The following is a 23388-nucleotide window of genomic DNA, read 5'->3' on the forward strand; positions in this document are numbered from 1 at the left end:
GCAGAGCTACTTGTTTAGTTATGGCCCCTCCAGAAAGTTGGATTCTGATGCAGAGGATTGAAGGTTAAATCCTGGACCTGAAATCCACCAACTTCCTAGTGGAACTCTGCCCTTTCCTGCCTCAGGGCTGGGAGCCTGCCAGCCTCTCACCAGACCTGGGAACTCTCAGGAGCAGGCAGGTCTTTTCCTTGGAGAGATCCTTCTAGCTGGTGTTCCAGGTGCAATTAAGCCACATTTCTGGTCATCCTGCCTTTACAGTTAATGACCAAAGGATGAGGGAGTCTGAGGACAGCAGTTGACATTGGTGTCTTTGTGTATAAAGGGATTGAAAACTGTAAGTTTTTCTAGCACACCCATCATGATTGATATCTGTAAGTTGCCCTTGCACATCCATCGTGATTGATATCTGTAAGTTGCTCTTACACAACCATTATGTTGCTTTACCTCATGGCCTCTTTCTTTCTTCCAGCGAGATCTTTGCAAGAATTTGCCACTGTTCTCAGGAATCTTGAAGATGAACGGAGTCGAATGGTGAGTATCCGGGGCTGCACTCGGTCTCAGTCAGTTTACATACACTGAGAGAACAAGGAATTTGCTGTCAGAAGACTGCCTCTGGAGTACTTGGAGGCTGTGAACCTTTGTAGAATTTGAAGCTTTCTGTGACTGGTAAAAAATTACTAGTGCATATGGTAGAGTATCATTGTCCTAAAACCTCACTGTAGGACCTCACTGGGGAAATGGTTTAGTCAGTCAGACTCTTGCCATATGCATGTCCCCAGCATCTGTGTAAAAAGCTGGGTTTGGTGGAGCACACCTATAATCCCTATGGTTTGCTAGCCGGTCTGTCTGGCCAAATTGGTGAGTTCAGGTTCAGTAAAAGACTCTCTCAAGAAGTAAGGTGGAAAAGTGAATAATTTATCCAAGGAATAACATTGATGTCAACCTTTGACACACATGTACACACATAGAAGCATGTGCATGCAGCACAACACACACACACACACACACACACACACACACACACACACACACAGGCTCTACCTTCTCCACGCCTTCTTAACCCTGCCCAGCGGCCATCTGAAGAAGGCATAACTGCTTTGCTCTAATCCCAAGGGACCTGCCATGTATGTGGCAGCCACATACATGATAAAGGGATGTGCCTGTGGGAGCTGCTCAGAGACATACTCTGCAGATTTAAGAAGCAGATGCTGACCTCTAGGTTCCAAAGCAGTGCTTTCAAACTAGTCTCTGCTGTGAAGTCCTTGGTGGGTGAGGGCCAAAGGGCGTTTCCCATAAGCCCAGGTAGCAGGAGTGAAGTCTGATCAGAAGTCCCCAGAAGGCTTTGCACTGGCTTGTACCTGGGGTGGGAGCTCATCTCCAGGCAGGCACTGCCAGATGCCAGGATGCCAATAATTGGAGCATTTTCTTTTTCCTTTTTCTGTAGCACTTGCTGGCAGCATGACAAGATGTCTCTCAGATGTTGTGTAGCCAGAGCCTGACCTGTACTCTCTGTAGTTCCTGAGATAAGTCCCATCCATAGCAACCCCATTTTCTAGATGAAGGTTTACAGGGGCCAAGTTGCTTGTCCAGGCTCACACAATTAAAAAGCTGTGCAATCTCCATTCAAATCCATATTGGCATTTTACCAACAGATGTGGGAATTTCTTTAAAACTCCCAAAGGTACAGAAGCCTCCCAAGCAGAGACTCCCTCTTGTGACTGCTTACTGTGGTTTGCTTGAACTCCAGTTGGACCATCAGTGGCAGTGGCAGGTGTGGTGGTGGGTAGATGGGGGTGAAAACTTGAGTGTGCACATGCTAACGCCCGAGAAAGGGAAATGGATCTTCTGATTCGTGGTCCTGTCAGTATTTGGGGCTGGGGTGTAGTAAGCATCTTGCTGTGGCCTATGGTAGAGCAACAATGATTGGATTATATCCCTGCAATTTTATTATTACTCTTGCTGTCACAAGCCTCTTCCTACCCTGGGAGAGCTTTGTCATCAGTTCAGCTCAGCTCAGCTGGGCTCAGCAAAGCTCCCCCACTTATGGGGGAACCATGGTTCTGTGGGCTATTTGGCCCTCCACTGTGTTATCTGAACATTTGGCTTATTCCTCAGATTCTGCATTTACCACATGTCCCTGGACAATTACTACAGGCATCTGTGTGGCTAGTAAGAGTGAGTTCCTTGTGGGCAGAGAAATGGCTCTCTGTATTCTACCATCAGTCCTGTTACTCCTTACTATCCACAGTCTCTCATTTGATAGATGAGAACACAGGTCTTGTTGAGACTAGACAAGATAGTGCTTAGAGTCCTGGATAAGGACTTGTCTTGCTTCCCACATGAGCAACGAGTGCTGGCGTATTCCAAGTCTCCTTAGGACTAGATCCTCAGCATGGATGCCTGCTGAAATAACTGGGGGGTGGGGAGGTACTTCACTAACACCGACGTCTAGAACCAGGACCAGAGATCATGTTGTTGCTCTGAAGTTGGCTATTGAGACGTGCACATGATCCCTTGGGGATTTTCACGTGCAACTGAGGTTGGAAACCACTTATTGACGGGCTCAGCATGCCTTTGTGAGCCTCAGAAACTTGCAAATGGTTTGTGGGAAAGACTTACCTGAACTCATTAAACAGCACCAGTTAGCAATTAAAACCAGGTAAGTTTAATTCTGTTGCCACACTGCAGTGTTAACATGAACTCTGCTGAGGAGAGTGCTTTCAAAATTAAGGAGCAGGCAGATGGGCATGAATACGGAGACCTACTCTTTTCAGTCCCTCCGATTGTTCAGTCAGTTCTTCACTGTGTCTGTCAAGAGCCTCTGGCATTTACTGTGCTGCAGTTGTGAAAGGCATGCATACGACTTAGAGAAAATAATGCTTTGTTGAAGTGAGATTCCTGAAATAATTAGTTGAGAGACATTTGAGCAATGAGCAAAAATCGTAAAACATTGCGCCACTTTAGAGAAGACTGTAGAGCCTTAGAGCCACAACAGTCTAGCCCCTCATTCTTTGGGTTAGGAAATTAGAGCCAGAGAATTTATATGTTTTGTTCATGTTCACACACTTGGCAGCTTGTCAAGAAGTCATTCACTCACTCTCTTGGTCATTCAGAAAATGTTTGAGTGTGCCTTTGTTTCTGATTTCTTCAGAGCTTTGGGACGAGTGGCTATTTACAGGGTGGTGTATGTGTCTGTAGATAGTACTGAACCAGAAAACTACCTGGTGTGTCTGTTCTGAAAGGCTGGTTTTATACACAGCTTCTCTGAACTATGGTTTTGGAGGTTAGGGAAGGCCTCCACAGAGAAGCGACCTTTAAGCTGAAACCTTGATTGCAGTCTGTACAAGAACATCAGTGGGGAAAGCCAGAGGTAAAGGTCCCGAGGGAGCCGTTGGTGCCTTTGAGGTCCATTGTTAGGACGGTGCATCAGAGTGTGGGAATCCATGGCTGAGTACTGTATAGTGCAGTTGGAGGCAGAGGTCTCTGGCCCCAATTAATTCCCTAAGGCAACTCATGATGCTCGAAGGGTCCTTTCCATAGGTGTCCAAAGGTGTTTGGTTTTCAATGGAAACTCATTACTGGTGTACATTGCCTGAAACTTGGGTGAATGGTGAACTGAAACTTGAAACCTAGACTGCCTCCATTACCAGGTCCCTACAACCAGTAAATGTTTGCCTACAATCAGCACTCACTTCCTTTAAACCTTGGAAGGCTGGGGTTGAGAGGATTGGGGTTCCATGCTGTTCTGGGCTCCACAGTGAGACCATCTTCAACAATAGCAAACTCTTGACAGGACGATGGTCACATTTGGACATCCACACAGATTCTCTATACAGACACTGTATATACACTGTATATACACAAACACTGAGGAGTGTTTGTGGAGGAGCTGCTGTAAGTCATTACTAACTTGCCTTTGCCCCTTCCCCTCTGCTTTTCTTCATCAGATTGAGAATGCCAGTGAGGTGCTCATCACACCCTTGGAGAAGTTTCGCAAGGAGCAGATCGGGGCAGCCAGGGTGAGGATTTTGCAAACTGTTCATGTCTGAAAACCGCAGTGCTCCCCTTAGGAAATCTAAGAGCAGTATACTCTCTAAAGACCAGAGAGCCAGGCTCCTCTGCACTGTGCAAGTGGCTGAGGTGCATCATCTGTGGCCACTGTCAGCCACCATCCTTGTGTCTGCTACCTGATTGTTAGGTGCTAGTTCACAATCCACTCAAGGTAGAGGCATCGCCTCCATACTGGGTGGCTGTGTGTCTGGACTGCTGACTGACTGGTCAGCCTACTCACTTCTGTAATTGTGAGAGTGGAGGAGGGCCAAAGTTGCATTTAAGCAGAGTTATGAACTAGGCTTTGGGACACAGGAACTCCTCATAAGCCTCACTAAGCAAAGCACATTTATTTATTTGTATGTGTGTTTAAACTTATGCCACAGTGCTCATGTGGAAGTCTGAAAACAACTGTCACCATATGGGAGCTGGAAAACAAGTTCAGGTTATCAAGGTTAGTGGCCAATGCCTTTGAACAGTTGAGCTATCTTGCTGGCCCTCAGCTCATTTCTTGTTATGTACTGAAATGAGCATACTTTTGCTCTCTTTTTTGATTCTTCAAGAGAAACTGAAAAAATCAGAGCCTTCAGGGAGATTTGCAGTGGGCAGAATACATGTCCTTAGTTTCATGACTGCAGGCTGCTTTAGCTCAGAGATTACTATTGTTACCACAGATGTAGACACACAGAAACCAAACAGCCAAATGTTTCTTTATAATTTTAATTTTTGGAAAATTTTTTTTATCATTATACTCTGATCATGGTTTCCCTTTCCCTACCTTTCCAGATTCTTCCCATTCCCCACCCACCAAATCTATACTCTTCCTTTCTCTCTCCCTTAAAAAACAAACAGGCAATTAAAAGACAAAACAACCTTTCCAAACCACAAAACAAACAAACCAGAATAAGGACAAAACGTACAGGAAAAAAAAAAGCCAAAGAAAATGCACATGAAACACCGGCAGAGACACACACACACTTGCACACTCAGAAATCCCATAAACAAAATCAAAAGCAGAAGACAAATTATAAAAACCACCTGTCAGTTGGAAAAAAAAGCCCAGACTAAACATTATGAGACAAAAAACAAAATAAAGCAAAGCCAACCAACCAAAAAAACAAAAACAAAAACAAAAACAAAAAAACAAAAACAAAAGAAAACAACAAAACCTCCCAAAACCCCAAAAAACAAAAAACCCAAACCTTCCAAAAGTAGTATTGAGCTTCTTTTGTGTTAGCCATCTAGTGCTGGGAAAGGGGCTTGCTCTTAGGTGTGGTTCATTTCCCAGTGAGACCCTGTTGGAGAAAACCAATTCTTGTACTGTGTTATTAGAAGAGGGCAGAAGGAAGCCTGTTCCCTCTCCTTGAGTTAAGTTACTAGCTAAACTAGCTGGCTGACCTTCAGCAGAGTTATGATGAGGTCGCCTGCAGGGAAGATGTCTTCATCGTAATTAGCAGCAGCAAAAGACTGTCTCACATTTTCCTGTATTCTAGCATTGTGAATGAATTCACAACCCCATTTGCAGTGGGGTTGAGGCCACACTACACACTGTAGGTTTTACTTTGAAAAATGACTTGGAGAGCTCATTAAGAGTTTGCTTCTTCCTCTCCCTGTAGTCCCCTCTGCCTTCCAGCTGTTTTCTAGAAATAGGCTGATTACTGAAAGGGATAATACTTGATCGAAGCTTTCAACGGATATTTGGCTGTAGTTTGAAAGAAAAACTGAGGAAGGATTTTTCTCCTGGCTCACAACAGATTTGTATCAGTTTAAGTGTACATTTAGGAAGAAAGAAATACACATTGGTTTTGTTTGAGAAATGAAGGAACACATAACTTGAGGGAAGTCTTCTGCAAAGATTCTTGTCCAAGACCGAATCTTTCTGTGTTTTCTGAGAATGTATGGCCAGTGGACTCTCTCAGTGGTCCAAGGAACATCCCTCTCTTGAGTGACCTGGGCCTGTGTTTTCCTGTGTCCAGATACACATGGCAGAGGCTTCTAAAGAGCTGTGGTAGAGGGGCTGAGTGAGTGTTTACAGGGGTGGTGTATGTATCTGTAGACAGTACAGACTGCACGTCATCTTCAGCTACTTCTGCACCCCCCCCCTTATTTGTATGGTTTGGAGATTTACCACAGTTACGAGGGAGGATAAACACATCTCCCTCTGGCTTTAATGTCACAGTGATCCTATGACAGGAACATGTACCTTTGCCTTCTGGTTGGGTTGTGTGTCACTACTCGATGGTTTCCAAGGCGTACTGAGTCTCCTAGTCACAAATCATTAATAATTAATTTTGATATTTGGCGTGATTCCTCATCCTTCTTCCTTTGTCATTTCTTGTTTTATTTTCCAAGATTTCTCCCTCTCTACCAATACACACACACACATAACATTTATATCGAAGGCTTATGTTAATTTAAGAGAAAACAAGCAAAGCCTAAAGACAGCCCAGAGAGCAGCCTCAGAGACACCCAAGGCAGGCTTGTTGGCTGCTTCAGTCGATGGCTTGTTCCTGAACTCTGTCTATTTGATGCTAAAATTACTTTACTCACTGTCTGTTCTTTGCTGCTGCTTTTGTTGCTATAACAACCTGTTGCACAGGGGTCCTTGTGAAAGCTTCCAGGAAGGAGAGTTTATCTTAATTTCTTTGTTGTCGTTTTGATGAAATACCCTGACGAAAGGAGCTTAAGGGAGAAAGGGTTCATTTTACCTCATACTTCCGGGGTACAGTGCACATGAATCATGGGAGTAAGAGCTTGAGGAAACAGTCACAGCCAAGATATAGGGAACAGTGTATCCTGCTTCTTCCCCTCAGTCCTTTATACAGTACAGGGTCCTACTCTGATGGGCACCTCCTGCAGTGGAAGGGTCTTCCCTGGTCCGTTCACGTAAGCAAGATGATCCCCCATTGAAGCCTGTCTTCCAGGTGATTCTAGATTTTGTCAACTCCACAGTTAGCACTAACCATAACAAGGCCCCTATCAATTCTTATACTAAAGTGTGACCCCAGATCTCATAATTGTGGCTTTAAGTTTATGTTCCTGAATTGAGCAGGTTGGCCTTTTCTGCACATAAGATAGAGTTGTAATGCTGTGCTTTGTATTGAAACAGAATAGACACTTGGGAGTAGTGGTTAAGAGTTGGCCTAGAGCGAGGCTGCTTGTTCCAAATTTCACTTCTTCAACTTGCCTGTGAACCCGAGGAGGTTTCTAAGCCTCCACATCTCTTATTTACTCATCTTTAAAAGGGGATCATAAAACTTTACCCCATAGAGTTCTTAGGAATAAATGAGTGAATTCATATAAGGCACTTAAAGTAGTACATATCCATGGCTGTTTGAACAGAAGGACAGTGTTCATCATTCAGTCATTCTACGGTGGTTATGACATAGAGTAGATGAGAGGGGCTGGGGATTTAGCTCAGTGGTAGAGCGCTTACCTAGGAAGCTCAAGGCCCTGGGTTCGGTCCCCAGCTCCGAAAAAAAGAACCCAAAAAAAAAAAAAAAAAGAGTAGATGAGAAAGGCTGAAGGGTTGGCTCAGTGGACTAACATCTTTTCTTTCACAGAGGACCCATTGGGTTGCTCACATTGGGTCTGCCTGTAATTCCAGATCTAGGTAGGGTATCTGATTCCCTCCTCTGGCATCTGAGGGCACTATATTCACATGTAAACCTCGCCCCCCACTTAAAAAATAAAACAAACACATGATAATATATGTGAGAACCCAGCAGTTAGGGTTGGTGGATAACAAGCAGACATGATTGTTCTGGCTAAAGAGGAAGGCATTGGACACAAATCTCTAATTCCAAGTTGTGGTATGTGCTCAGGGAGGGTTTCTTTCTGCAAGCTGATATGTGCAAGTTAAATGTGGCATTTGATGAGCAGGAAGTAGTTGTGGATGGCAAATACCTTACCATCATCATTATTACCACTGCCAACCACCATTACCACCATTACCACCATTACCACTATTACCATCATTACCACTATTGTCACCATTACTACCATTATCACCATTACCACCATAACCACCATTATCACCATTACCACCATAACCACCATTATTACCATTACCACCATTGCTGTTACTGCCTCCGGTGAGAATAGCAGCAGCAGCAGCAGCAGCAGCAGCAGCAGCAGCAGCAGCAGCAGCAGCAGCAGCCCCCACTATCACTGGCTTCATCACCTCTTATTACAATTATCACCATTACCACCATTGTCTCAGCATTTCGGTGGTGGGAATAAAGCACCATTTACAAAAGCAACTTGAAGAAGAAAGGGTATCACCAGAGGATGGCAGGGAAGGAATTGGAGGCAGGGACTGTAGCAAAAGCAATGGAAGAGCACTGCTTACTGCCTTGTTCCTCGTGGCTTGCTCAACTTGCTTCCTTGGAGCACCTAGGACCACTAGCTTAGGATTGGCACCACCGTCCACCTCAATCAAGAAACTGTTCTGTAGGCTAATATGATGGTGGTCTTTTCTCAATAGAGGTTCTTTCTTTATAAATGACTCTAGTGTGTGTCAAGTTGACATACAATTTGCCAGTTCAACCATTATCACCTCCACCAATCATTACCTATTACACTATTACCACCATCATAGCAAGTGCCACCACCATTACTATGACAATTACTACCACTTCCGGGACCATTAGTATCACCACCAGTACTGTCAGTGGCCTCTGTGACTTCCGTTATGACACCACCATTACTGTTGGCACCTCAGTTATCAACTCCTCACCAGCATTGGCATGCCCTGGATGTTGTTGAATCCACTCAATCCAAGTGATGCCGTGAAGAGCCACTCTCCTTATTTTATTGCAGAGTTGTGATCTGGAAGATGGAACTTGAGTGATGGTCTCGTCTAGTCACCCTGTGTTTGTAGAGAGAAAGTTGAGCCCTAGAAAGTGATGGTAGTTGCTTAGAATTTGCCGCTCTTGAGTAGTAATCATACTCCAGGATCCTGTTCTTTATCTGCCCCTCAGCGACGTCTCTCTCTGGAGGGTAGAAGACTACCCTGAGTCCTACGTGCCTAAATAATACACTGCCCCACCTTGAGATTATAACCGTAATGTGATGGTTAATATTGACGGCTAACCTGGCAGGGTCTGAAGCCTCCAAAGAGGTAGTTCTCTGGGCATGTCTGAGAGGGAATTGCCTGATTGGGTAATTGAGGTGGGAGCACCAATCCGAAGTGTACACAGCAGCGTCTCCTGGGCTAGGATCTTGGGCTGCAGAAACGTGAGAAAGCTAGGGTCTGGATAAATGGTTTAGGATGTACTGCTCTCACAGAGTACCAAGGTTTGGCTACTGGCACCTCATGTTGGGCAGTTTACCATCTGTAACTCCTGCTGCAGGGGATCCTTGAAGTGGAAACTTAAGGGTTCTTTGGAAAGTCAGTTGGACGGTGTTTTGCTGGGGCAAACACTCAAAGGAACTTAGCTGAAGCAGACACAGGAGAAGACTCGTGAAGGAATGCTTCACTGAAGTGGATACAGGAGAAGACTAAAGCAGACTCATGGAGGAATGCTTCACTGAAGCAGACCCAGAGAGAGGATATTTTGCTAATGCAAGCTTGTGAAAGAACTTGTGATGAAGGATTCTTCGCTAAGGACAGACATGTATTGATCTGCCTTACGTTGTGCAGTTGAGCTGCATTTGTTGGGACTCCATGGAGAGAAATATACCCAAAAAACTTCTGGTGGTGTGTTGCAGTTTCTTGCTGCTTCATCGGACTCAGGCTGATTGGCATGTGATGTCACCTGAGACAAATGCACGTGCTGAGGCAAGGCCTGTGCTGGGGCAAGACCCACTGAGAACATGTGATGTTTGGAAGGTGTATAAAAAGGACTTGATGGACGGTGATGGAGGCTGAGTTAGGCTTGCTGGTACGTCCAGCTATGCAATGCTGGGTCTCCAGTCTTCACTGATCTTCACTTCCCCGAGAGAGGCAAAGCTGAGAACTCCTGGCATTCCTCCTGGTCCCTCCTGCTGACTGGCGCCTAGGCTGAGGCCTGGCTGTCTCTGCTAGGCAGTGCCACTGCTGTTGATTAGTGTTCGCTCTTCTGACACTGCCAGGCTGGTCTGCTGGAGCTGTCTGTGAAGTGTTTGCAAGCAGATAGAGCTGTCACTGCTTACCTGTGAACTGAACTGCTGACTTTCAGACAACACAGGTTCACCTCCGCAACCCCTGGTCCTTTTCTTTTCTACTACCTCTGGTGGGTGGTGGGCTACAAGGGAGCTTAAAGCATTTAAGAGCCATAATCAAAAATAGGTTTAAAAAAAATTAAAGTTACAGATCCTACTCCCTATTCTGGCCTCTTTGGGTACCTGGAAGTCAGGTGCACATTCACACACACACACACACACACACACACACACACACACACACACACACACACAGAGGCACACATTCAAAATAATAAATAAATACTGAAAAGTAAAAGGGCTGGCGCTGAATCTTGGCAGTTAAGGGGTCACACACCATTCGTCCAGAGGACCTAAGTTCAGTTCCCGGCATCCACCTCAGGCAGCTCATAACAACTTGCAAGTCCCATTTTAGGGCTTTGAACTCCTACCTAGGCTTCCAAAGGTACCACACACACAGAGATGCATATAATAAAGATAACATTTCTCCAAGAAGAAAAAGAGAAAGCCAGCTGAGCAGCAGCACTGGTCTCCCTCAGTGTCACTGACTTGGATGCAGTGTGACCGATGCCTCAGACTCCTAGCACATGGCTTACATACTTGCTGCAATGGAAGTGGGCCAGAATAAACCCTTTCTTGCTGAGGTTGCTCTTGTCAAGTGTTGTGTGGTAGCAGGGAGACAGGGTGCTGGCATACTGTGTTTTAGGGCTTCCCCTTGCTGCTGTCTTAGTATGCGGTTGAGTGCTTTTTCTTTCCTTCTGTCTCTGCTGTCTTCTCTAATTATGGCTATCCATTGACCATGGACTATGGAAGCTCAGTCCCCTGAAAGTTACAACATACCAGTGACTCATGTCTCCTGGCCTTTTCTAAGCTCTGGCCAGTGGTGCTGCCTGACCCTAGGATGTCTGTGGGGTTGCTGGCCACTAGGCTGGTGAGAGCAATTATGTGATATGAGCATTGAATGGAGTTGGAATCTAGCTCCCAGCTTGTGATTAATGGACAAGAGATGCTTGCCCTGACCTTTCTCAGACCTGGAGGGGAAGTCTTTTCTTTATTCATGTTTGCTTGCTTGAGTATGAGCAGGCTTTTAAGCCAACCTCAGATCCGTAGGAATGGATTCATGTCTGCTAAGTGGGTATATGATCATTTTCTGCTCTCTGTGATGCTTAGGATCTTGCTGTTGACCAGATAAGCAAGCTTGCTTGGGAGAACTTCTTGGCTCAGAGCCTTCTGCCCTAAGGCATTAGCACTGCTGGCTCTCTTTTCTGGGGGCCAATCCCCTGCCTTCTCAGGAGTTTAGCAGTTCTCAGTTTATGTCTCCTCTCCCCACTGAGGTCTTTCCCAAAGAGAAGGACTTTTCCCAAAGTCCTTCTGCTTTCAGTCTTTCTTCGTTCCTTGTTGTTGTTATTGTTGTTGTTGTTGTTGTTGTTGTTGTAGCTCTTGCAGTATCTGTCATTATATTGCTTATTTGCTCCCTGGTAGTTGTGTTTCTCTTCCTACTAGAATGGTTCCATCATGAGAGAGGAGGAGTCACTGCCCAAAGCAGAACCCGGGACAGTGACTGCTCATTATGAATTTGTTAGCTGGATAGAGATGGCTTCTTTATCTGGCTGGAAATACCTTTTTCTTACAGGCTTTAGAGTTGTACAAACCATCTATCTCCCTTGGGCCTCAGATGAGTCAAAAGCAGGACCAACACTGAGTTAGAATACCTGAGTGACTGTGTTGGACTGGAATGGCTTCCTAGCCTCTGGCTTGCCCTGCTCACTAAAGCGTGAAGAGCAAGGAGACAGCCTGTGACCATGTCTCAAGTGGGCAGAGCGTGGGCAGACAGTGCTAGCTTGACGTCAGCTCTGTCATTCTCTGGGACATTTTGCAAATTGGCTTCCTTCTGAGTTTCCTTATCTATAAAATAGGGAGTAAAAATAGAACCTTAGTGACTCAAGAACTTGGCAGGGGAACACAGGTTGACATGTATATTGTTAAATTGTTTTTCATCTCTAGACAATAATTTAAGCTAATAAAAACTTCTCAACCAAAGGAAAGAGTTTTTTGTGTCCCATCTCCTTGACTCCCGTTGACATGGGCCATGGCAGGTTTGTACCATGTCTTCCCTGCTCTCCAGTCTGTCCCATGCCTGTAGAGTTACACTCCCTGGGTGTCCCTCTCCCTCTGTTCTCATCTCAGGCCCCATCAGTGGGCAGCAGAGATGCTTCTGCGTTTGGTCTGGGGTTGCCTGCCTGGATGTCCATCTGAGGAACACTCATCATTGTGAATAGTGGGAGCGGTCAGTGGAGCACACAGAGGTCCAGAGGGATCCAGCCACTTCACCCCAGTAACCTCCTATTCTTTCTCTTCCCCTTGCCCATCCCCAGGAAGCCAAAAAGAAGTATGACAAAGAGACAGAGAAGTATTGTGGCACCTTAGAAAAGCATCTGAATTTGTCTTCCAAAAAGAAGGAATCCCAGCTACAGGAGGTAAGAGATTACTGAGCTCTTGCATGATATTAGCATGCGTGGTACATATGGTCCTGTGGTATTTGTGAGCCAGTGCCTGGATTGGAGGAGATCTGAGGAACTGCCCTGAAGCCTCCTCCAGGGCCTCACCCTCCTTGCCCCACCCTCTTCTGTGCTTTCTAACCTGCTAGTGGCAGAGGAGCTCCGTGTTGCCCCCTGCCTTCTGATTGGCTGTGCCTCTTCCTTTCAGGCTGGAGTCTGTTTTGCTCTCCTCTTGCCCTTGATCTCAAGGCTGCCCTGTCGCCCACCTAGGGCAGTCTTGACCCCCTGCCTTGTATCAGTGACTTATAAGACTGGCATCTGAGATACTCTGGTTAGGTTTCCTTAATAATAACATTTTATTGTTTCAATACAGTCTTTGATACTTACCTTTTTCTCCTTTTAGTTTTAACAGTATCTTACTTTCATACATGTATTTTAAGCATTGTTAATCTTTTTTAAAGAAAATATTCTTTGATTGAGCATGGTGGCAGAAACCTGTAATACTAGCCCTTGCTAGGCCAAGAAAGGAGAATTATGAGTTCAAGGCCAGCCTGGGCTACATAGGGAGGGACTCTGTCTCAAAAAACAAGGGGTTAGGACTGTAAGCTTACAGAATGTTAAGAAAATAGGTCGGTTGGTCTCCAGCTCCACCATAAAAAAGAACAACATTCTCTGGCTTGCTCCTGGTTTCCTTGGATTTTAATTTAAAACAACACAATTGAAAGTTCTTTTTAAAAGTAGTTGATTTGGAAAGAAAACTCAGCTTGGCATCTGGTGCTGCCTCTGTTTTCACTGTTTGAATCCATAAGTCTGTGAGGGAAGCTGTAAATGGGCAGCAGCATGGAACGATGCTGCCATCTAATGGACAGTGATGATATTTAAAAAAGCAGTGTGTTCAATGGCACTCAGTTTGCACTCAAAGTGATATTTGTTCTTCAACTAATATTTACTGGATACATCTACGGATGCTTGTTCAGGACATGGATGTTTTGTTGGAGTTAAGCAAAGGGTCTGCTATGGTGGAATCACAGTTCTGTAGAATTTTGTTTTCAAGAAACAAAACATAATTGCTTGATAGGTCAATCTGGGGTGCGCATGTGCGTGCGTGCGTGTGTGTGTGTGTATGTGTGTGTGTGTGTGTGTGTGTGTGTGTGTGTGCGCGTGCGCGCTCGCGTGTGCGCGCATGCACGTGCCTCAGTGTGTGTGTGTTTGTAGACACAGTGTATGGCATAGTACTCAGTAGCTTACCATTTGTCTTCAGTATCATGCTGTTTGATTTCTTTTAAAAAATTTCCTCTGTGTACTTTTCTCCTTGCGTGGTGTATTCCTTAGTTATTGACTCAGTCTCCTGTTAAATTCTGTCTTGTTTGCAGGCAGACAGCCAAGTGGACCTAGTTCGACAACATTTCTACGAAGTGTCCCTGGAGTATGTCTTTAAGGTGCAGGAAGTGCAAGAGAGAAAGATGTTTGAGTTCGTAGAGCCTGTGAGTAGCCGTTTTTGTCCATCTGAACTAGCCAGCAGGTACTGATGCTGCCCACTCCATAGGTGGGGTTGAGCAGCCCACCCCAGCCCAGGGCTGAGCCCTCTCTTCAGGGCCGAGCCCTGTCACTTTGGCTCCCTGGACCCTTCCCAGCATGGGAGTGTCCTAACTCTGGCTACCTGCTGCTATTTGATCTGCAGAGGGAACATGCGAGTGGGAGTCTGGGGGGATGACGCCCATGTTGCTGGGAAATAGTCACCGTCTAACCGATCTGCTTTGACCCACCCTTCCCACAATCCAGATGTAGGAGTAATTGTAGGAAGCAGGGGGACGCACTGCAGTGACCTCATCCTGCCCCTGCCTCAGAGCCCCTTCTAACCAGTCAAGTTGGATATAAGGTGATACCTCACAGTACATTTGTCCTAAGCAAATAAGACAGCACAGATTAGGTTCAGGGACCATAAAGGAATTCAGACTTGGCCGGTGTCCCACTGGGCATGAAAGAGTGCCCTGTGGGCAAGAGTCTGACCTTTAGGTTGTCCCGTCATTGTTATGGTTTCATTCAGCTGTGTTGCCACTTTGCCTACAGAGGCAGCTGTACATGGGATCCACACAAGGAAGACTTCATGGTGACTCCAGGCCAACAAGAGCCTCTCAGATCATTGCTGTTTTCAGATGTAATTTAGCCTCTGTTAGCCTCTGATAAGATCTGACTTTTCCAGGTTGCCTACTGAAAATCCACAGAAGGTCAAGCTCATCAGTAACCTGCATGGGACCTCACAGGGCACACTCCTAGGTGGGAAGCTGTAGGTAGTCAGCAGCCACCAGGGGAGAGGGTGCCAGCTCTTGTCAGGCCTCTGGTAGATTGCCCACACAATTATCCAGTCAGTGGATAACTCTGACTGACTCAGTAGGGCGTGTGTGTGTGTGTGTGTGTGTGTGTGTGTGTGTGTGTGTGTGTGAGACATGAGGTTGGGAAAAAGATAGAGAAAGGGACAGGGGAGAAGTTGGGAGGGGTGAAGACTGGACTTTGTCAAAATGTATTCATGTATGAAGAATTTTGAAAAATTTAGCCATATAAAAGACCTTTCTAGGTTTTTTTTTTTTTTTTTTCCAGAGCTGGGGACCGAACTCAGGGCCTTGCGCTTCCTAGGTAAGCGCTCTACCACTGAGCTAAATCCCCAGCCCCTAAAAGACCTTTCTAAAAAGTAAGAAATAGTATTCTTAGGCAACGTATGGTTATTTTGGTGAATATTATTCCAGCTGGCCCATCTGACTTTTGGGTTTGATCATTTCAGTAGGCATATTGAGCCATTAAGATATCATACCTAGGGTTGGGGATTTAGCTCAGTGGTAGAGCGCTTGCCTAGCAAGCACAAGGCCCTGGGTTCGGTCCCCAGCTCCGAAAAAAAGAAAAGAAAAAAAATCATACCTATTAGTTTGGGTTGAATGACAGCTGCAGAACCCTCACACACAATAGGCATCTACTTCTCACACACTTGTCAGCTTGGCTGCACAGGCCTGGCCTGGTTCACTCGCCTGAGCTTTTCTTCTTCCTCTTGTGCTACCTCCTCCTCTTCATCACCACCATTATATTTTTGTTGAAGAAAATGCAGAGGCCATTCCAGCTCTGCTAGTTACTAGGTGAGACCTTGCACAGGGTCACATCTAAGTGTTTCTATATTTCTTCCTTTGAAAAGAGGAATAAAACTGATACATACCCTAACGGATGTATTAGGAATGGATCATATAGTGAAGGTGGAAAAGTAAAAACGTGGACTTATTCCATGTTGTCCTTCTGTAAAATGTAGTTTCAACAGCATCGTACAGCACCCTGCCCTGGAGGCTCACTAAAATGCAGATTTCAGCCCTACCCTTAAATATTAAGACTGGGCTAGAAGAGAACAGTTTGAATTTCTATCCCTTTGAAAGCTGGAATGGCTTGGCTCTTCACTGTGAAGTAGCACGTGACTGATTACTGGCAGGAAAGAAGTTTCAAGAACCCATTGAATGTGATTGCTGGGTTCGCAGGTGTCAGCCATTGCATGTTTAGGTCTCCTGGAAGGCTAACCTACATACACATGTTAACTTGTCTCTGAGACAGTAATCCAATCCTGGGATATGACTGGCTGCTAGAAAAATGAGCACAGAGCACAGCTCAGTTTATACAGTGATTGCCTAGAATACTCGAGGCTGGGCTTGACCCCTACCACTGCAGGGGTGTGGTAGCAATTCTAGCACTTGGAAGGCAGAGGCAAGAGGATCAGAAGTTCACAGTCGTCCTCAGCTATAGAGTGAGTTCCAAGGAAGGAAAGGTGGACTTTTGAGATCTAAACCATTTGTCAGTCCCTCCCTCCCTTTCTCCTTCCCACTGTCCCGTTCGTCCTTACTTCCATCGACCCATCTGCTGTATGTGCCGGAATGAAGCCCGTATCTTCTGTTTTGACATCTCCTGTTTCTAGAGGGGTCCGCTGTAGACACCAACACCTTGATGTCATGAACCCAAAGCCATGTTCCATATGTGCCCTGAGTTTTCATACCTGAAGGTTGATTAGAGCTCCCGAGAAGTTGTCCCATGGATCTCTCCACTCTAAGCCCCCTCCCCGCATTTTTAGGCACCACAACCTCAGAGTTTTATCACAACTACTTATGCCACTGTGTCCTTTTCTCCTTTCCCATTTTCTTATCCCATTGTGAGGCTTCATTCTTTCCTTGTTGTCGCTTGCTTCCTGTGTGGGGCTTCCCCGCCCAGCCTGTCCTCTAACACATTCTGAAGGTCTCTCTTTGGAACAGCTCCTGTGCACTGTGTGGCAAGTGAGCTCGTTCCATCTCTGTTGGGTTTGACTTCCGACATCCCTGCACACTAATACACACCATTATTGCCTTCCTGCTGAAGATGGGTGAAGAGTTGTGTGCCTTACCCAGGCCAGATTTCCTCACTCAGCAGCTCGCCCTCCTCTCCTGTAAGGATAATAATTCTCGACGACTATGTTGGTATGCTGGGGCTGCTGTGGCAAAGTGCTCCCGATAGGCTGCCTTTTCATAGACGTTCTGGATGGAGGAAGTCTGAGGGAGGTGTTGCCAGGGCCAGGTCTCCCTGGAAGCCTTTGGGTTATCTTTCTTTTCCTCTCCTAACTCTAGCCATTTGCCCACAGCCCTTGGCATTCCATGGTTTAGAAATGCCTCCCTGTGTTAGGGTAGAAGCCTTTCTTTGTGACAGTCTGGTCCTTGTGCTTCCTGGGGAAGGAGGAATAGGGTGATGGCAGCGGAAGATGCTGTGAGGGGAGAAGAAAGGGCCCAAACAACAGCACACAAGGAAGATTACTTCTATATTTTTTATTATTTTATATCTTTATATAAATTATTTTATATTCCCTATAAAAATAAGACCAATGGAAGTGAAAGCCAATATAAATCATAGCAATGCACCCCTCTTCTGCCTCAACAGGACTTGGTAGTGCCTAGGTTCAGCTGTTGAGAAAGTGAGTAAGACAGGTCCTGTTTACCTTTGTGAAGGCAAGGCCGAGTTCACAGCAGCGACTCTCGGTTGAGTTGCTTATCTTGGGCGTCAGTCTTAAGGAGCATAAGTGCTGGAGAGATGGCTCAGCAGCGGGGAGCACTGGCTGCTCTTCCAGAGGACCCACACTCCGCTTCCAGCACCCACGTAGTGGCTCTCAGCCATCTGTGATTCTGGTTTCAGAAGATCCGATGACCTCTTCTGGCCTCTTTATGCACTGTGTGTACACACTGAGTAGACATCCATGCAGGCAAAGCACCTATACACACAGAACAATGAAAACTTTAAACAGAAAGCAGGTTCTCAGGGCTTGAGAGCACTGTGGGGCCCAGCACTTCAGTTGTACCTGCAGGGAAGAAGGAAAGGGAAGAAAAGCCTTCACTGTGGAGACCTAGACATGAGCAGAGCCATCTCCTCCTTGTGGAGTTGTCTGGAAGGAAACTCACAGAGAGGAGGTCCTAAGGCTCTCATCATCTTTGAAGAAAGGAGTTCAGTACTGGCCTTTGCCTCTCTTGGGTCTTAATGCTTAGTTACTTATATAACTAAGTTACCACTAGATGATTTACAGATAGAGAGGCCAACATTGCCTCCTGCTTGACCTCCCATGACATTACAAAGGGACAAAACAGTGGGAAGTCACACTGCCATTTTATAATCTGACTTTCTGGAGTTGTTAGGGTCTTGTCCATAACGTGGAGATTTGCGCACCCATCTTTAGTATGCCTGTTAAAGCAGGCGTAATTGTGAAAAGCAGGAGAAAGAGGTCTATTCAGTGTGGCCATGTTGTAGGAAGGAAAAAGAAAGAGTTCTAGTGACCCTGCCTCCCCAAGTCCATCTTTGAGGTCCTGAGACAAGGTTTGGGTTTAAATAGAAGGTAAGAGGTATGCATAACTGAGTATCTCCAGTCAAGGCGCAATCTGCCCATAAGTGTCTCAGCTCCAGTCTATCCTGCAAGGTGATTGGATGGGTTGTCAGAACTACGTGGAACAAGTTTGTCCTCTGTCCAGCCCCGGCTTTCAAACACACGCTTTCCTTCTCCTGGTATGAGATTCCTGGGGAGATTTGTTCCAGTAGTCTGGTAGCCAGCGGCAGGGATGCAAGCAACAATTCCTAGGATGGACTCACTCCTGCCATTGTGGCTGGCACAGCGTTCCTGATCGGCGGGGCAGGGCATGTGGTTCATCCTGATGGTAACACACCTCTCCTGGTGCAATCACTCCCTCCAGAAGCAGGTTCACAGAGCACAGCATATCCCTTCTAAGGCCTCCAAAGAACTGACTCTCTGAAAAGCAGAGCGGGGGAAATAAATACAGATATGTTCACAGAACAGCACAGAGGACCGTAGATGCATTGCTGACTAACTGGTGTGGCAGGGTCTTGAGGTCAGAACGGACCACTCCGCACACCCTGGTCTGCCTTCAGCAGCCAAAACAGCGCAGGCCCTTCCCAGCCGCGTTCTACATTCATTATACCCCCCCTCTTCATGTCAAAAGTGTGAAAGCAGGCAGGCTGGGAAGGGCTTGGTAAGGGGAGAGTCTTATGTCAGCTTCGGGAAAAGTCCACACTTCCGGTGGTTGTCAAGAATGTGAAAAGTTTTGTGAAAAGTGTGGCAAGCAGTTGTTTTTACCACTCGGTGTGGAGGAAACTAGACCATGAGCACACTCACCTGTTAGCCTTAGCGGGGTTAAAAGAGAGTCAAGGTACACAGTACAGCATAAGCCAGGAGGTGTTTAGTCACTTCATAAAGGAATTCTTACTGTTTACTGTGGGGAAGTTGAAGAAAGCGTACAGAAGTGCCCCTTGGCTGAAGCCTGCCCCAGGCGACGTTCTGTGATTTGACTTTGCTCGATAGGTTACAGGCTCAGAGCACACCAGCATCCTTATCATGTTCTGACTGTGAGTAACAGCCTGATGTTATTAGTGTTCTAGAAGGCAGTCAAGGTGCAGCTCCAGCCTTTAGTTCCTAAGAGGTGATGTTCTTAGGCAGTGACAAACATTGGTCCCAAGGAGAACGGGTTTCCTATCCCGGCTGACACCCCCGGGAGTTAGGGAGGAAGTTACTTAGTCTCTGGAGGTGCCTCCTCACTATTAAGGTGGGTCCTGTTAGCACTAGGGTTGTGAGCATTCAGGGACGCAGGGCAAGGTAAGATGGTATCTTACCCAGAGAGCCTCTCTGTGTGTGCTGTTGGTATTACTGCCTGTTCTCTACTTCCCAGACAGCCTTGGAAGCTCAGATCCTCCCCTCCGGCCTGTATGACCTCTGCCTTTTTTCCTCTCTACAGCTACTGGCCTTCCTGCAAGGACTCTTCACTTTCTACCACCATGGTTATGAGCTGGCCAAGGATTTTGGTGACTTTAAGACACAGTTGACCATCAGCATACAAAATGTGAGTGGGGGCAAGGGCAGAAGAAGGAAACAGGAGAGGGTGTGCTTGCTGCAGCTTCCCCTCCTGCACTGGCATGAGGTGTGTGCAGTGGAGTCCTGGCTGGGTTCAGAGGACAGTGGGGATCTGATGTTTCTAGAATAGGAGATGGCCCAGATGAACCATTTCTGTTCCCGGAAGTGTTGCTGCTGGTTATGTGTGTTTTTCATAGCACTGTCAGGATTTCCTTTGGCAGTGGAAATCCCAGCTCAGCCCAGCCCTGCCTAGCTGCTTTCTGTGCAGGCAGCTGCCTGGCCACCCTAGGCCTTACGTGAGTGTGCAGGAGTTGGCCTTGAGCTCAGATAATGCGCTTTTGTCTAACTCTCAGCAAGACTGACAGGGTGCCCTAGTCAGTGTCCCCCAAATGCAGTTGCCTCTCTGGCTTGAGCCTGGGACCCTTGGGTGCAGAGTTATTTGGGCCATAAGTCATGGGGCTAGCTCTCTTCTCAAAATTTGTGATTGACCACAGGAATTAGATTGAGGTATTTCTTCATGGCTTCTACTGCATGGCCTTTAGCAGTCTGGAGCTTATGTGGTTCTTTGTTGACTTTGGAGAACAGGAGGTTGAAGTATGGCAGAAATGGTTTCGTGAAGCATAATCCTACCCCTTTTATTGTGGGGATGAAACACGGATCCTCACCCATGCTAGGTAAGCTGTACTCCAGTCCTAGCGTCTGCCAAGGGCAGACTTTGAAACAGATTCACTGAGTAAGGAACTCAGAGCCTCAGAGGCTGAGCATGGAGGGTGATGGGCCAGTAGGCCATGATGCAGCTGTATCTGGAGGCTTTAGGCTGTGCCTCTGGGGTTTTGAGTGGGCCTGGGTAGAAGCCATGGCTTTCAGACTGCTCTTACTGAGGGAAAGACCTAGAAAGTCAACAGCACCCCTTTTATAAGGGTGCCATCTGTGAACCATCAACAGGCTACATTTCCTGCATCTGGAACGGTGAGGACCATAACCTTAAAGATGTGTAATAGGTAGGCCATCTGAGTCCTGCTGTTCTGGGATGCTTATTTAAATGCCCTCTCCTGGTCCTCGAGTCACCACTTGGCCTTCCAGAGATGGGCTGGGTGTTTGCATGGGTTCTAGATTTCCTCAGTGATCTTGGTGGTTGCTAGAGTTTGGGTCATTGAGGTATGGAACTGTAAAGCACGGTTTACTTTTGCAAGTGAATACCTGTCCATTTCACGGACCATTGAGTGCCCCTTAATTGCTCTTGGTTCCAAGGCTGGTCTTCTGAATTATTAAGAGATTTCAGTTTTTCTTCATTTGATCATTTGAGTAAAATTCCTTTCATCGCAGACAAGAAACCGCTTTGAAGGAACCAGGTCTGAAGTGGAATCTCTGATGAAGAAGATGAAGGAAAACCCCCTTGAACACAAGACCATCAGCCCGTACACCATGGAAGGGTACCTGTATGTGCAGGAGAAACGTAAGTGTGGCTGACTGGCAGGGTGGGCTGCACTCGCAGCCCTGGGCAGGCGTTGCTTCTGGAGGTGCCTGCAGATCGTGTCCACAGTCTTGTCCACCTCCAAGTGATGTGCTCTGTTTGCTTTGTGCTAGGGTTTCTTCCTACTATCACTCTCCTTTTAAGCCTCTATGCCTCAGTGTACTTGTGCACACCACCCTGACCGGATGCTCATTGGAGAGCTCTGTCTTACATATCACACCTTCTTGAGTGCCTTAGTATTTCAATGGCGAATAATCATGGTCTGGGATCTTTTCTTTTCTTCTTAACTCCTCTCATTCCAATACTTGGGTTTTATGCAAAGTCAAAACATAAATGAAAGGTAGGAAGAAGGCCCACCTTCTTGTAATGCAGCCAAGAGAAGAAGTGCGGGGCTGCTGCTACTTGGATGCAGACTTAGTTAGGATTCACAGTTTGTACCTTAGGCCTTGAGAATGCTTAGCGGGATGCTACCCAGGGTCCTTAGGTGACATTCACTTTGTAGTTTTTTGGAGCAGGTTTTCTTGGTGGCCTGAGGTTCCCTGAGGAGGCTGGGCAGACTGGCTAACAAACCCCAGGGAGCTGCCTGCCTCCACCTTTCCAACTGTGCCCACTAAACCTGGCTTTTTTAAAAAATGAATTTTTAACTAATTACTTTTTCTGTGGGTTTCCCGGATCTGACTCAGGTATCCATGCTTGCAAGACAAGCACTTTATTCACTCTTCTGTCTCTTCAGCCCCTATGTTGCTTTTCCAGGTTATTAAATGATATCCAATATTTATATTTGGCAGTCACATGGAACCATTATTAACTATTAAGTGATTGCTTACTCTGTTTACATGGTGTTGTTAATTTTGATTATTTCTATTGCATGAACTCTGAACATCTAAAACCAGTATCGACTGAAGTCCTTGTAGGCTGATGATACCTTCTTCCTCTAACAGCACTTTGTTCTTGAAAATAAAGGAATCGGCCAGGCACTGGCTATAGTCAGAGACTTTGGTGGGCCTTGGTGCTGTGATGTCGCCTTCTTTCCTGAGGGAGAATTCTGAGACAGATTGCATTTAGCCATTTAGTCACTTCCAGTCTGCATCTCCAGTGTCTCTGAGGTTTCCATGTCTGCTCTTCAGATCTTTTTGAGTTCTGCTGAAGTAAAAATTAGGGGTTTGGAAATAGGTCAGAACCCCTGAGGTTAGCTTCTGGGCAGCTATGTGGGAGGCATGACGTCATTGCCCAGACGGAAATGGTGATTGGCACTTGGAAGAGCATTTCTGTGCCCTTTTCCTCAGTCAGGGAAGCAAATGGAAACCTTAAATGGAGTCTTACAGTGAGAGCGAGAATTCATTTTCCCAGGGAACCCATACTTCCCCTGTGTTTGAAGACCCACTGGGTGTAGTGAGACTGGGAGGTTAGGATTCTGTATCTCTGTGTGGGAAAGCATTGTTCTGGTTCCACTTTCAGCCTTGGGCTCAGATTTCTCTGTTTCAGTGTAGCTGTGTAGCACTGTCCCTGAGACTGTCATGGCAGACCAGAGCGTTAAGGCTGAGCATGGGCCCACTGTGTGTTACAGCAGTTAGTGATGTACGGCACACAGTGGATGTGCAGATGGTTAATGGGCAATGGTTCCCTTGCAGGTCACTTTGGAACTTCCTGGGTGAAGCACTACTGTACATACCAACGGGATTCCAAGCAAATCACCATGGTTCCGTTTGACCAAAAGTCAGGAGGAAAGGGGGTGAGTGCACTGTGAAAATGTCTGTCTCGGTTTGTTCAATGAACAGGTAACAACCATGGTACGGGGCTGAGTCCAGCCTTTCACCATAAAACTC

At 46.3% G+C, this 23388-nt stretch overlaps 1 protein-coding gene across 4 annotated transcripts in view; it reads left to right on the plus strand.

The window, feature by feature from the left end:
* Arhgap26 (Rho GTPase activating protein 26) overlaps positions 1-23388 on the plus strand; it is a 786446-nt gene that overhangs the window by 502078 nt on the left and 260980 nt on the right. For all 4 annotated transcript variants that reach the window (XM_063277362.1, XM_006254660.5, XM_006254663.4 and 1 more), the window contains 7 exons: positions 470-531; positions 3948-4019; positions 12570-12671; positions 14066-14176; positions 19973-20077; positions 21415-21544; positions 23194-23294. In XM_063277362.1, coding sequence (XP_063133432.1) covers positions 470-531; positions 3948-4019; positions 12570-12671; positions 14066-14176; positions 19973-20077; positions 21415-21544; positions 23194-23294 — 683 coding nt within the window. The remainder of the gene's footprint in view (positions 1-469; positions 532-3947; positions 4020-12569; positions 12672-14065; positions 14177-19972; positions 20078-21414; positions 21545-23193; positions 23295-23388) is intronic.

This window comes from Rattus norvegicus, chromosome 18 (assembly GCF_036323735.1).
Source record: "Rattus norvegicus strain BN/NHsdMcwi chromosome 18, GRCr8, whole genome shotgun sequence".
NCBI classification, from domain to species: domain Eukaryota; kingdom Metazoa; phylum Chordata; class Mammalia; order Rodentia; family Muridae; genus Rattus; species Rattus norvegicus.